General features: G+C 51.7%; 1 protein-coding gene and 1 pseudogene across 1 annotated transcript in view; one reads left to right on the top strand and one right to left on the bottom strand.

Annotated features, from left to right (window-relative positions):
- The window catches only part of Xxylt1 (xyloside xylosyltransferase 1), a 158,610-nt gene extending 146,901 nt beyond the window's left edge, over positions 1–11,709 (top strand). The window contains exon 4 of the mRNA XM_076867976.2: positions 9,218–11,709. Within this exon, the coding sequence (XP_076724091.1) occupies positions 9,218–9,614 (397 nt within the window). The 3' untranslated portion in view covers positions 9,615–11,709. The remainder of the gene's footprint in view (positions 1–9,217) is intronic.
- LOC143408687 (uncharacterized) lies at positions 271–7,598 on the bottom strand (annotated as a pseudogene).
- Positions 11,710–15,388: the final 3,679 nt, after the last annotated feature.

Genomic DNA, 15,388 nt, shown 5'->3' with positions numbered 1-15,388 from the left:
TTGGAATGGTTCATAGATGATTGCTATTACAATTAAAAAAAAACAATTACAAAATATGGACATCACAACATGCTTTTAAAGTCACTTGGCATGGTGCTCATTCCCTTTTTCTGAGGCTCTCAGCCTCTAGCCCAGCTGGAATCTCTGGGAAAAGGCAGAGACATTTTGGTGAAAGAGACAAGGGGTTGGAATAAGAGGACTGTTGAAAAGAGAAAGCAGCCTTCCTGTTGAAGATCAGTCCTCAGTCAAGGTCAGCTTGGGCTGGTGGTTTCAGGCAGGTCCAGCCCAGAGGCAGGAGCGGCAGGGCCTGGAGCTCTGGCTCTCATTCAGGTCAAGCAGTCTGGCCCAGCGTCCTCTGTGTACAGAGGTCTCCTCTTTGGTGCATTTCGGCTTATCTTCCAAATCATCAGTTGTCTTTTCCAGTTTTCTCAGCAAACTCAGCACAGGTCTCTGCCTCCTTGAGTTTGTCAGTAAGAATCTTTCTCTGCTTGCACTTGTTTTCCTTTTGAGAGTACTTTCCTTCAGCGGCACTCACACACTTCAGGCTCTGCTCCATCAATCTGATCTGCTCATCCATCTCTGGGCAACGGGACTCTGACAGTGTGTTCCAAGTCTCCTTCAATAATCGCTAAGTAAGAGCCACCTCTTTACACTTCTGTCTGCTTCTCTGTGGTGTGCTCAGCCTCTTTGAGTTGGATTTCCAGTGGTTCCATCCTTTCCTCATCTTTGAAGTCCCAGTTTTCACTAACCTTTGGGCCTCTCACTCTCATCAGCAGCTTTTTTGCTTCCTCCAGCTTTTGCAGGACGATAGCCAGGTACCTCTGGGCACAGGTCAGCTCCCCTTCAATAAGATGGGCCCTATGGTGCAAGGAGGCTGCCTCAGCCTCAGCCTATTCCCCAGCCACCTTTCCTCCACTACCTACCTCTCCTCTGTGTCATTGGCCTGATGTTGCAGAATCTGGATCTTGTGTCACCGCCTTGAGGATGGCAATCCTGGCCAGGGTGCTCACCCGGCCAATGATTGGTCTTTGGCTTCTGCTTTCTCTGCATGGCATTGCAGCCACTTCTCCAAAATACGCAATTTGTATCACCAGTGCAAGGCTTTCAAAGGCATCATCCAGGTAGAGAAGGCCTAGAGAAGAACCATTTTGAAAGAGGATGAGGAGTGGGAGAGGAAGGTTGGCTGGAGGTACCTCTACCAGGTACCTGGGTCACAGAGCTAGGTGAGAAATAGTTGGAGTGGGCACACTGGGGCCTGCAGATCCAGCTGGAAGGTCCATGTGGCCCTGTGGCTCCTCCAGGATCCCAACAGCAGAAAAAGAACCCCAAGCCTGAGTCTATACCAGCCATGCAGGTTGTCAGTGTAGGGGACAGGTGGGTGGGGTTGCCAAGGCCATATATCTTTCCTGGCTCCTCTTCTTCCACCTGCTAAATGTCAGAACTCTCCAGAATTCTGTCATACCTGCTTTGCACTCTGTGCTAGTGACCTGAACTTTTTCATATCACTATTCTTCTTGCTGGCACCAATAGAGACTGAATCTATTGCCCAGATCCACTCCTCCCAGCCTTTGCTGTTATTAGCTCTGTCCACCTTGAAGGAAGCCACTGCCCTCCATCCCTCCCCAGGTCCTCCCCATGCAGCCCACCCAGAGCCCAGCCCAGCTCGGCACCTCTTTGCACTGCAGCTGTGTGTGAGATTGCGTGACAGTGAATTCCCCAGGCCCCACAGCTCCCGGGACAGGTGTGGGAAGACATCTGAGTGACCAAGATACCCAGGCAGGCCAGGCATGGGGAGCTGTGCATGAGGAGACAAGCCTACTCCCTGGGTATGTGAGAAGAGGCCTGAAACTTTGGAGGAAGGTGACACCTCCCAAGGGCCACCGGGAGCAGCAGCTCAGGGCCCTGGCTGGGCCTGGCCCTGGGAAGGCCCCAGGCTGACCAGAGAGCTCTGGAGAAGAGGAGGATCACTGGTACTTGGAGTGCCGTCTTACAGCAGGTCAGAGGTCTTCTGTCAGGGCTCTTTGCCCTCCAGGATTCTAGCACCATGGTAGTTTCTAGTCCCACAGAGATAGATTGGTCATAGCAGGTGCAGTTTTGGGAACCACAGACAATGTGGGTCACCTTTATCATGCCAGACTCCCAGAGCAGGAAGATATGATGAAACAGAAACCTCCAAACTGGCTGGGTGGACAGAAGCTGGTTGCTGAGGTGCCACCACACCCCGAGAGGAGCCTGGCAGGCAGGCAGGCCTGTTTGTAGCATCGGCCCTTCTGTGGCTGAGTACCCACAGCGATAGGCAAGGCCACTCCCTATGGGCACAGATAGACATAGTCTGCACTCCTCTGATGCTTCTTTTTTTTTTTAATACCTTCATTTTGTTTATTTATTTTTATGTGGTGCTGAGGATCTAACCCAGTGCCTCACAAGTGAGGGGCAAGCACTCTACCACTGAGTCACAACCCCAGCGCCATGCACTCCTCTGCTTCTAGAGGCCCACTGCTGACCTATGGGGGATATCACCCCATCCCCACCCCACCCCACCCCCATGTTACCTATAGGCCTGGTGGCCCACTCCAGCCTTCTAGGTTCTGGATTGCAGATGTCCCACTGTGGGGAGTTCACATGGGGGATCGTATCTCCCTGTTTGACTGTCAGCATCTCTGGGATACAGGGTGTTCTCACGCCTCTATCTGCTGGGCATAGAGGTGCTCTGTAAATGCTCAGGGGTTGGTAGCTGATCCCTCCTTTTCTTGAGGATCCTCTGGTTACTCCTCTGTGTCTCGGAGAACAAGGACGTGTCACCGTGTGGGCTCTGGACATCTGCCTGCTGGCTGTCCCATGCCACTACCCGAGGCCCACATTTCCGAGCTGCTCTGCCTTTTCCTTCTCCAGCCATGGGTGCCTGCCTCCTTCTGATACCCTCCTAGACAGGGCTGCCCAGCCCATCATGACTCATTCTCTCAGCTGGCAGGGAATTTGCCATCTTTGGACCCCACCAGTATCCTCAGGTATGGCAATAGTTGAAGGTGAGCTGTGATGTTTTTCTCTGTCTTCATTGCTGCCATGTTATGGGTTGAATTGTGTCCCCCAGAATTCTGTATGCTCAAGTTCCGACCCCTGGTACTACAGAAGGAGTAGGGTCATCACAGATATAATTAAGACAGGTTTATTCTGGAGTAAAGTGGCCTCTAATCCAATTATTGGTGTCTTTATAAAAAGAGGACTGTGGACACAAAGACACCTGCACATAGGGAGCATCCCTGTGAAGGGGCCCGAGATACCAGATGCCAGGGCAACAGCAGCAGGTTCCTCCCAGGGCCCCACTATCTTGAATTTGCAGAAGTGGGAGGAGGTAAGTGCCTGCCTTTGGAGCTGACTTTGCTCTGGCGCCTGAGCACACTACCCCAGAGAGCTGGGTGGATTTGTGGGTAAAAGGAAGTGCCCACTCTGCTGGTGCTAGAGGTGGCTCTCTAGAAAATTTGGCTCTTGTAATAGCTGCACTCCAGTGCCCTGTCTAAAATCTCCCTCCCCCAGCCGAAGGCCCCGATGGGACAAAGTTCCAAGACACAGATTTTGGGAATGCATACAATTGCCTTCCAACCCCTGGGCTGACCGTAGTCGGTTCTGATCCTGTGTGTGGATGGATGTTAATCCTGTCAATCAGCAGACAGCACTCACCCTCTCCCTCAGACTTTCTCCAGGTTCTGTCCCTCCCCTGAATCCCCATTCCCAGGCTGGGCAGATGGCACAGAGATGCCAGGAGTGTGCAGAGAGAGGCCCTGTGGAGGCTGGAGTGGAGGCCGTCCTTCTTGAGGGGCCAGAGGGTAGGGAGGGACTAGAGGAAGCTTATGAACCCCTGCAGCTTGTCTGTTGGGTCTCTGTCCCCCAGACTTTCTTTCTTCTCCTGCCAGACCTCCTGGTTTTAACACCCAGCTCCTGGCTCCAGCTCCACCCAGGGGCCCTTCAGCCTGGGAAGCAGAGGGCTTGCTGACCCCTCTGTCTTTCTGTGAGGGATTTTGTAGTTTGGAGACTCAGTTGCTGGCCTGCAAACAGAACTGGTGCTTGCCACCCAAATGTCTCTTACAAGGTTCTACAGATAAGGGCAGGCACGTGGCCCACCAGCTGTCCTCTCCTTCTACCACCCCATGCAAGCCCTGTCATTTGGGCACGCACTCCTTCCAGCTGGGAATGTGTGAGGTGGAGGGGGCCATCCTGCAGGGTGGGAAAGTCTTCTGAGCGCTGCCTCACTGTGCCATGGGGCCTGTCTTGAGAGCAAGGAGTGGTGGTGGTGGTGGTGGTGGTAGTGGTGTTGGTGTTGTTGGTGGTAATGGTGGAGATGGTGGTGATGGTGATGGTGGTGGTGCTGGTGTTGGTCTTGTTGATAGTGATGGTGGTGGTGATGGTGATGGTGGTGGTGGTGGTGCTGGTGCTGGTGCTGGTGGTGGTGGTAGTGGTTATGGTAGTGGTGTTGGTGTTGGTGATGGTGATGGTGGAGATGGTGGAGATGGTGGTGATGGTGCTGGTGGTGGTGGTGCTGGTGGTGGTGGTGGTGGTAGTGGTTATGGTAGTGGTGTTGGTGTTGGTGATGGTGGAGATGGTGGAGATGGTGGTGATGGTGGTGATGGTGGTGATGGTGGTGGTGGTGGTTACAGTTGCCTTTTCTGAGTACAGGAAATGTGGACAAGCATAAAGGGTTTGCCTGGGAATATGGGGTTCCTATAGGCAAATCCTTTATGTTTGTCCACAAATGAACTATTGGCAGGGCCATTTAACCTAAATTTCCTTATTTGTTAAATGGGAATGTGAACCAGGCATCTCTTGGTTTCTCCATGCTCAGGTAAATTGTGCTTCTGTGAGGGGTCCCTTGAGTCCTATCACTGAATAGCCCAGTGACTTCAGGAATATTTCTTACCCTCTGTCCAGCAGAATAGGACACCTAAGTCTGCTTCAGACCCCACTATCAATATATCCTAACACAGGTCAGCTGTGACTCTTTGCCCGAGGGAAATGGACAGCTTTAGGAAGTCCATGTTCTCTCCTGGTTGACATCACAGGGCGGGTTTCTTCATCACAAGGAAGGATTCATACCTAAGGTTGACTTAGCCTTTACTCAGAAGGACCCAGGAATTAGCCTCTGTCACCTAGCCAGCTAGAAGGGCATCCTGAGGGTTTCTGAACCCGTGTGCCCAGGTCACAGGACCTGAGGTAGATGGAACATGGGGCAGCCACTGAGCATCACCTTTTACTCCTGGCCTTTCTTCTTAAGGACTGGAAAATGGGGGCCTTCCAAGGTAAACAGAGCTAATTGGGCCTGGAAGAGATGTGTGGGCACAGGGAAAATAAGTTCCCAGTTTCCAGGCTTTCCCGATTAGATAGCATGCAGGCAGCGAGCTTCCTCCAGGGGAGGTCCAGCCTCATGCTCCCTAGAGACCTGCACTCAGGGCTGGAAAACCCCTGGGGGGAAAGCCCCAGCAAGGCACCGTGCCACATTTCGTGTGGCGCTTGTGCATCTCAGGCCTAACATGGAGTCTTCTTTGCCTATAGTCTGAAGCCAGCCTGAGTCAGCACAGCCTTCTAGAACCTTCCTGTGGACTTTCAGGCAGACTGTTTGGGCTCAGCATGTGTTCCCATTCTTGCTTCTGCCTTCTTGGAAGTGACAGTGGGGGTACTCTTGAGCCTCGAGGTCCAAGGAAGACCACATGAGGAGTAAGTCATGAAAAGTCAGAGGCAAGAGGCCTGTGATTGAGGGTGGTGGGAAACCTGTGCTCTCTCCTGGGGATCATGGGTATTAGATTCTCTGCCCAGGGCCTCTGGTGGGAGCCCTGAGAGCAGCGACTGTGATCATCAGGGAAAGATTCAAGGAGGAAGTGACTTGCTTTTCAAAGTTATTTCAAATACCCTTTCCATAAAGATGGGTTTTCTTCATGAAGGCTAGTTCATTAGTCTTAATGGTCTTTTAAAGTGATTATTAGTTAAGATGATTTCCAAGGAGGGGGAGGAATCTTGTCCCTTGTGCTGTGGCTCTTCGGGTGACCATGGAGGATGGGAACAAGCCACAGAGTTTACACTATTAGGGCAAAGTGGCTAGGTGTGGGCATGGGAAGTTAAACAAAGAAATTTCTGGCAGCTCCAGGATTCAGAGCCAGGTACCCACACTCATACAGAGGTTTCCTGCAGCCTCAGAGTGTGCCACTGGCAGTGCCCATGAAGATATGTGGTCAGACCCAGGCCCCTGTGACCTGCCTCGGAGCAGCTCTTGGATTTGCCCCCTGAGCCGTGAAGTGCCAGCGATAGCTGTATCCCCTGATGGTCTCATCCCTAGTGCCCCTAGCCTCAGGCTGTGCCAGCCAAATTCAGAAATGAGATTGAAATCCAAGTGCCGCTCCTTAGAACATTAGCCTGTGGGTTCTGAGGCGGTCAGAAATAAGGGGACCTTGGAGATTAGAATCTCTGGCTCAGACACACGGAGGACCTCTGTTCTCTCTCTGTTCAGTGCAGACAGCAGTGTCTGAGAAGAATGTCAGCGGGCTTTGCCGCCCTCTGAGATGTGAGGAGCCATGGCAACGCCTTGCAAGACCAGCGCCCACAGCCCCGCGACGTAACTGAAGCACTCCTTGCATGAGCTCTGGCCCTTGCGCATCCCCATATCATGTCGTTCTCCCGAGCCTGAGCCAGTGTGGCTCAGCCAGGAGAAGCAGCTGGCATAAAGGACAGAGCACCTGCCATTCCCCAGAGTGCCCTGTGCCCTGTGTTCTTGTGGGTTCGCTTGGGATGGTTGGAACACTGTGAACCATCATTTTGTGCTTCAAGGATCATCAGTTCCTTTTCAGGCTGTTTCTGCTTCGGCAAACACACTGGGAAATTTGAATTTCCAATTTCCTTTCCCTCCTTTGCTCCTGATAGTTCATAATGTGCTGATGCCCCAGGCCTGGCCCTTTGTTATAAAATGCCTCTTGGTGCTGCCTGTATGGCCACACTGGGCTTCATGTTCCAGAGAGCCACCAGGGTTGTGGTCTTCACTCAGAGGATGTTCTGTCCTCCCCCCTTAGCCTCTGGCATCCCTTCTGAGCCCAGCAGGTCACCCTTTAATCACTCCTTCTGCCGGCAGGGAAGGTGTGAGGAGGCTGCGGGTCTTGGCTAGAGGTTGGCAGGTGCCCAGGGCTATAGGTGGCCTGCCTGCCCCCAGCTTGGTGAAGGGCTGAAGGCCATTAGTACCCTCTCTGTGGGGGATGGAGGGCTCAGTGAAGCCACAGGCTCGGCCGTGGTAAGACCATGTCCTCGTCCTGCTTCCTGGCTCCACGTGCCACTAGCGGCTGTGCTATCTCACCCACACCTACTTTCCTTTGCCCCTTGTCAGTCACTTTGTCTTTCCTGAGGCCCTGCTGTGCCTGGCCCTGGAGCTGGACCAGCTCTGCCCTCTTCTGGGTCCTCTGGGAGGGAAGAGAGGAGAGGGTAGGGTGGGCGGAAGGAAGGGGGGCGGGACCTGCTTCTTGCTTCCATGCTTCCTCTCTGGTAGACGCACCTGTCCCCACCCCTTGACAGGTGAGTGAGCGAGTTGGTGGGGGTGCACCCTGGGTGGAGGGTCCCTCCTCTGCCATGCTGTGGTGGCTTAGATCTGCCCGGTAGAATCCTAACTTGAAATTAACCACTTGGAGGAAGTATGGCAAAATGAACAAGCAGTTGCCAGACTGCATCCCAACACCGGGATCCCGTCCACAGGCTCCTGTGGCTGGAAGGACCGTGGCATCTCAGTGTGCTCTAGCAGCTTATTTTTGCCAGGGCGGCTGTTATCAGCAGGCAGGCGCCAGCGCCCTGCTCCACTCACAGTCTGATTATGGCTGAGTGTTGTGTCCTGAGGGAAAGCTTTTCCCTCACCAGGATCAAACGCTAGGCCACAAGGAAGGCTTGTCCCTTCCCCAACATGACAAGTGCTCTGGATCTGGAGAATGGACCTGCAGCAGGTGCCCTGGGCTGGGGCTCTCTTTGATTTCCACCCGGCCTCACATGTCACCACACGGACCCTGTCCTGCCACTGGTTGGGGTCAGTATCTCTGCAAGAGGCAGAGGGGTGGCATTTGCAGACTGGGGAGCAGGTGGGTGAGGCTTTGATACCTTCCCTACTCTGAGGACCCAGGTCCAGCCCTGCCCCTCGCTGCCCACAGCAGGCCTCCAGCTCTGCTCCTTCATCCAAGGCAGGGTGGTGCTGCTTGGCCTCTCCTCTCTGTGGCGTGGGCTCAGCTCCCCAGCCCTCTCCTGCCCACTCTTGCAGCAACAAGTCCTTGACACCAAGGAGGCTAGAAACCAGAGTGGCCAGCACTGTAACCATGTCACTCAAAGGAGATTTCTAGCTCTTTCTTCCTCCTCCAAAAGGAAGTGTTTGGATGGAGGACGTAGACAGTCCCTCTGGCTTTAACACACCATGAACCTAGACCGGATTTCTAAATCTGACGTGGAGATTGACATTGAAGTGACATCCCCTCCCAATTAGCCAAGGCCCACTTGGCTCTCTATAGCTGCTTTACCCTAATTCATAGGTGTGTGTCCAGAGCGGTCTCAAGTCCCTGGCTCTTGCCCAGCCTCTCAGATATGGTAGACTTTGGGCCTCCCTGAATAAGGGTCATTCCAAAGCAGAAAATTGATTTCTTTCAGCCTGAGATTGACTTCCTATATCTTTACAGCTCACCATTCAGGAGCTCTCCTCCTTTCTACCTTCTTCCTCTTTAAGATCACAGACAAAGGTAGAAAGTTCTGCCTGAGTTGTTACCATCTGAAGAATATGGATTTTGGAGCCAGAAGATGATAGGATTTAGCCCCTAATTCTGCTATTTCCCAGCTGTGTGACTTTGGGAAAGTTACATAACCTCTCTGTGCCTGATTTTCTTCAACTATGAAGTGATGTGTCATCTCATAGAGCCCTCATCTCTTAGGGTTGTTGTGGGGAGCAAATAAGCTAACGCAGAACAGTGCCTAGCACATGCTAAATCTGTATAGGTGTATGATGAGGACAATGAAGATAATGACGCCAACATCATCATCCTGAGGTGGCATAGATGGTGGAACAGCATGGGGCTTGGAGTCAGGGACCTGGGGTCAGACTTGCTCTGCACTCACTGGTAGTGGGAAGTAGATTTTGAGTCTCGGATGCCGCGAGACAGACAGCAGGGCTGACAGGCAGGCTCACCTCCACGGGGCTAAGTCTCTCCTTTCCCCTTCACAGGCACACATTCTGGCAGTTCCGCCATGAGAACCCCACGACCAGGGTGGGGGGCCCTCCCCCCGATGGGCTCCCTGGCTTCAACAGCGGGGTGATGCTGCTGAGCCTGGAGGCCATGCGCCAGTCCCCGCTCTACAGCCGCCTGCTGGAGCCCGCGCACGTGCAGCAGCTGGCCAGCAAGTACCACTTCCGCGGCCACCTCGGGGACCAGGACTTCTTCACCATGATCGGCATGGAGCACCCCGAGCTCTTCCACGTGCTGGACTGTACCTGGAACCGGCAGCTGTGCACCTGGTGGAGGGACCATGGCTACAGCGACGTCTTTGACGCCTACTTCCGCTGCGAGGGCCACGTCAAGATCTACCACGGGAACTGCAACACCCCCATCCCGGACGACTAGGTGCATTTGCACCGCCTGCTTCTGATCTGGGGCAGGCCCCAGGGAAGTATCACCCCCTGGAAAGACTCTGCAGAGACACCCTCCAGGGTCATGGTACTGCAGATCTCTCACCTAGCTGGTCACTGTCCTGAGGCCACCCAGTGAAGACTGGCCTTTGCATTGCTGGTGCTCAGGACCTTCTTCCTTTAGAGGACCAGGCATCAAGAAGCATGCACACACAGACATCTTCCTGTAGGCTGGGACAGCATATGAAGAGAGGGAAGGAAAGAAAGTGGTGCCCAGGTCCTCAAGGAGCCAGAATCCTTTGAGAAACTGCCTTTCTTGGACCAAATATAAATTTAACTTGGCAGGCTTCTATTTTATGAGAAAGAATAAACAGTACCACTGTGGTTCCCCCTGAGCTCTGGATGAAGGAGCCAGGATTTTAACAAGCAGTCCAGAGCCGAAGCTTCCGGAGGAGGCCTGGCCTTCCCTGTCCTGACCTCAGGAGCTGTGTGCTCCCTCAAGACACTCATGTGGCATGGCACAGGCTGCAAGATTGCCACCTCTCTGAGGAAGGCCTCCAGGGCCAGCTGGGGCCCACATAAAAGTTTCCTTGCTGTACCATTTAAAGCTTTATCCCCCAATAACATCCCAGAATTCCATTATCCCCTATCCATCCAAACCAACTCCAGGTGACCTGATTGTACTAAGAAGTCAAATCCACCATCAAAGAACAGAGACTGGCCACCCCAAGGACATGCAGTGCGACCGTCAGGCCTGGGAAGACTCATTCCAAAGAATAGCCCAGCAGTTCCCAGGTGCACCTGAGTGGGCTCGGAAGGGGTGTTGCTCATAGGCTTCTAATTATTCTAGTCTCTGTTAAAAAAATATATATATATATATCACTGTACTTTCCTGTCATGCTACACCAGACCCTGTACCCGAGCAGACATTACAGTGTGGTTGTCTTTCTTCTTGTGAGGGCTTCTACTGTAGGTAAGCTGCAGACATGAAGGCTCTGGGGTCCCATTTTGTACTTGAGCTGATGTCCTGGGGCAAGAAATATTGTAGGATTTTCATCTTATTTTTAATTTTGTTTACATTTTATTTTTTTCATCATGGATGAGAATAGCTAATAAATAATCTTTGAGAACACAGTGGTTCATGTTGTCTGTTCTCCAAACAGCACTCAGCCACATGAAGCTTCTGAAGGAGGAGTGCGATCAATATCATCCAGGTCCCCTCTTCATCTGATCAGGTGTCGCAGCCTCACAGCGGGTCTCTAAGACCAAAGGGAGGGCGTGTCCGAGGGCATCAGGGAGGTAGGTGTCTGTTCGGTTCAAAATGCAGAATGATTTCATTCTAGGTACTGATGGGTCTGTCTGCTCCTGGGAGCAACCCCACCCCCACCCCCAGGACCACCCTCACGCCCCACCCCTGCCTCTAGCTTCCCAGCCCCACCTTCCCCATTCCATTGAGCCCCGAGTGGATGAGGGGAGCATGGCCTCCCCAGCCCTCTGCAGTGGCACAGTCAGTCCTTCTCTCGGTTACTTGGTTTCCTATTTATAGCTACCAGTTATTGAGCGCCTGCTTCGAGCAAAGCACTGTATGAGGGGGATTGATATATGCTGTTGATTATACTCATGAAAACCTTAGGAAGGTAGTTCTGATTCTGAAATTGACTGTAAGAAAATGTAAGAGACAGGGCCAGAGTCACACACAACATGAAAAAGCCTGGAAGCCACTTAAAATATTGAATAACGAAATAGATGATGTATGCTGTGGCCACATAATGGAAGACTTTATTAAAAATCGTATTTGAGGGAATATTTAATGCATCAGGAAATGCTTACAGTATAAATAAAAAATAAATGGAAAATATAAGATTTATATGATATGAGCCTTTATTTTGGAAATTACATAAATCTATGTAATTCTTAAAACGTCTGTATGAGTTTGTGTACATAACAGATATGCACACACATAAAACTCAGTATGTATAAAAGAGAGGAGAAGGTCAAGCCTGTTCTGTATTTCATTAGTTGAACTCCTAAAAAGCCATGTGTTTCAAATACCACAATTTAAAAAAAAAAAAAAAATTCTTTTCAGTGTGGGGAGGGAAATGGATTAAAGGCTAGAGAATTTTAGAATAACAATAATCAAGGAGTTTTCTGCAGTAATTTCAATAATTAAAGTATTTCTAAAGCTATGAGTGTCTCTTGTTATTGCAAAGAAAATTAATAAACTCGTTGTTCAAAATGGTCAGAAGCCCAACAGCATCTCCCACTTACTTTTGAGATCCCTCTCCAGGAGCACCCTCTCCTCTGACCCCAGTGGCTGAACCACCTGTGGTGAATGACAAAATCACACACCATAGGAAACCCAGCCAGGCCTGCAAAGCCTCATTTGACAAATCTTGGAGTGCTGGTTCCTGCATGGGGTCCTGTTGTAACCAGTGTAATGCAATCGTAATTAATTGTGCTATACTTAATTTGTTTCATGAACGCTTTCACTATTGAGTGGTTTTCATGAAAAGAACAAAAGTCTGAAAAGAGAATATTTCTGGATACTAAAATTAAGTTACTTTTAATCTTCATCTATATTTTGTGTGTTTCAAAATGAACATTAATCTTAATGCCACACACTTTAACTACACTTCTTTGCAATTAAGGCAAGTAGTATGCTGACCTTTTTTCAGCTTGTGATTGGCTGTGGCTGACATAAGGAAATATAATCTAGGTCAAGAAGGCTTTGAGTCGTCAACTTTCCCAATGGGTGCCCTGTTTCTCTAAATAAAAGTAATCTAATAATAGCAGCTCCAGAGCCTGCTTTCATCTTGCAGATACTGTCATCTTTTGTGTGTACACAAGGTCCACTCCACAAGTGATAATGGCCTTTGGAAAGCTTGTGGGCTGGTTGTTGAGGTTTATTCTTGTATGTGTGTCAAGCCAGGCAGATGACAGCCTCCCTATCAACAGCATTTCCTCAAGCCACAGAATAACATGTTGGTGCAGTGGGCTCCCGACCTAGTGCACACCAGGTGCAGGGGCAGCTGGGGCTTGGTCCCTGCTTTGAATAAAAGGCAAACCTTTGCTAATTTTAAAACTCTGACCGGCTGATCTTAGTTTGGGAGGCCCAGAAATTGGGCTAAATCTGGATTTGGCAGGACAGACATCTCCAAGCAGGCAGTGTGGTGTAGTGGAGAGAGCCACACTCCTGAGACAGGCACCCATCTCTGAATCCACCCTCTGTTCTCACTAGCTGAGCCATCTTGGACAAGCAAGTTCACATCATACCCATTTCTAGACATAGGTAATAAGCAGGGGCTGGGGCTCTTCATGGGCTCAAAGGAAGGTTGTAGAAGAAAAAGAGATATATAAGAACTTGGTAAGTGACAAAATAATGCAGAGATGTAAGAAGAATTCTGATAATTATTACTTAAGATATTCTTTTTAAATAAGAAATGACAGACATCTGGGGCTCATACAATGTGCTGGTAGCATCTCCCTAAGCCCAGTGCCCGGCCAGGTACTTGTTTGGAGGCTGTCCACTGTTCTCTTTAGCCACCCCACTCTGCAGAGGTCTGGGGATGCAGAGGTCAAAGGCGACCACAGTTCACTGGTAGCCTATTGAGTGTGTCTTAAGCAGTCAGGGGCTAAGCCACCCTAGCTCATGGGTAATTTTTCAGGGGTTCCTTGGATAAACCCTTCCCGGCTCTAGGGCTAGGTTTTTCTTTGTAAAACCAAGGTGGTGGGGGTAACTGATTGACCAGGTCTCTGAGCAGCACCTCTACCCCCAGCTCTGTTTGGAGCAGCACTGCGGGGTTCATCCATGCTATAGTAGGGAGTCCAGATCTCAGCAAACCCTGCAGACCTCAGCCCAACATTCACCAACTTGGAGTTTTTGTCCATGCACACTAAAACATAAAATTTATTGTCAATACACACAGTGTGCCCCCAAACCCCACAACATTCTGGACAAGCAAAGTGAGGGGTGCAGACTAGCTCTAGAGGGCTATATGGACCCCGCAGAAAATGAGTTTCCCTCCAAGGGCCCCAGCCCCTCCACTTACAGTCAGTTGGTAGCTGTGCCAGCTGCAGTCTTGTCTTAGCTTTTGGCCATGTGCCCAGCTCTCCGGGCCTCCCAGGCCGAGCTGCTTGGTATACAGACTCACAGCCCTTAGGTCACACCTGGAGAATGGCTGAGTCCCAATGCCTTCCCAGAGAGATCAGGGGAGCTGCCCTACAGGACACGCCAAGTAGCACCCGACCAACCATTCTCTGAGTAGCTTGTGCAGGGCAGAAAAACCTTCTAGAGCGAAGTGCAGGCTGCTGTCCATGGGGGTGAGCTCAGCGCCCACAGAATGTCTACTTGTACCCCCATTCTGAGGGGGAAGAGGACCCCCCCCCCCATGCAGACAGTCAGCAGCCAGCTGAAGAACACCCAGTGTCAGAGCCAGAGGGGTCTCTGCATGCCTTTGAGGCCAAGCAAGGGTGTTCTAGGGGCTTCAAGGTACTTCCTAGAGGTACTTGCTGGGAGCGCAGCAAGCCCTGGAGCCAGGTAGGTTCTCCAGTGTGTGCTCCGTTGGCTCCCTGAGCTCCTTCCTGAAAGGCAGACATCGCCCCAGCCCCACCCTGAGCCCCACAGGCCTTTTCTGCTGACACTGGGCACTGGCTTGTGTAGGATCACATGGGCGTGGGGCCTGGGAGCCTTTCTGGCCCCTCAACAGAAGCAAATTAATGGCACACCACTGTCCCCTGTGAGCACCTCCATTGTTATTATTTATTCCCTTTTCCTACTGCATCCCACTCCCAGCCCCCAGCAGACCATCATTCCAATGTGTGTCCTGTGTACCCTTCTGTGTTCTCAGCATGGCACTCTTGTTTGGAGTCTTCATGTTTTGATCTAGGTAATGCCTGAGGCTCCCTCCTTCCCCACTCAGCACCACCTGTCAGACCCCCACAATTCTGCTTCCCCATTCCAACGCCCTCCCCTTCTTCCCCCACCTTGCTCAGGTAGATGGACGCCCAAACCTCTGGCCCACGCCCTCACCCCAGCCCCATCATCCTTGTCCTGGCTCTTCGTGACCCTGGCGAGAAGTTCTTCATGTTGTAGATCCAGGAGCAAAACTGCCAGATCACAAGGTAGGTGGATACAGGTGCTTGTATTTTTGAGCTAGGTTTGACCCAGGTGCCAGCTGCTGGGTGGCAGTCCCTTCTCCACCCTCCCCAGCATGAACCACTGCTCTCTCTTTGTGCCTGTGCTCTTGTTCGCCTGTGGGCCATGATCATTGTCCTCCAAAGCCTCTGCCCCCCAGCTAAAACTGCCTCTGTGTGATTGCTATTATGCTCTGTGGGAAGAGGCTGGATGGGAAGGCAAGACTCTCTTCCAGTCCTCAGTCTTCACTGGATGCCCTGGGCCAATGGAACACCCCCTGGGAGAACCCCCTTGGCTCCAAGGCTCGCTGTGCTCCCAGCGTTGCTGTGAGTGGAAGGAGGGGTAACCCATATGAAAGCATCTTGGAGTCCCTAGAACACCCTCGCTCCCTCACACTGGCTGGTCCCCAGTACCACAGCCTCTGACTCCAGAACCTTTGTGAAAGTCCTATGGTCAGCCAGGGAGTGCCTGGTCATTGGGCCCCACCCTGGTGCTCATGCATGAGGGTACCCTGCTCTCACTCAGGGCACCACCTCACCCACATTCAGTCAAAGCCAGGAGGCTCGTCTCCCATCCAGCCCAGCCCAGCCCAGGTTGTTCCCAGAGCCCAGAACAGCTTTGCACAGGTGTAGAGC

Source organism: Callospermophilus lateralis, chromosome 10 (assembly GCF_048772815.1).
Source record: "Callospermophilus lateralis isolate mCalLat2 chromosome 10, mCalLat2.hap1, whole genome shotgun sequence".
In the NCBI taxonomy this organism is placed as follows: Eukaryota; Metazoa; Chordata; class Mammalia; order Rodentia; family Sciuridae; genus Callospermophilus; species Callospermophilus lateralis.
This window is presented reverse-complemented; position numbering and strand designations above follow the sequence as displayed.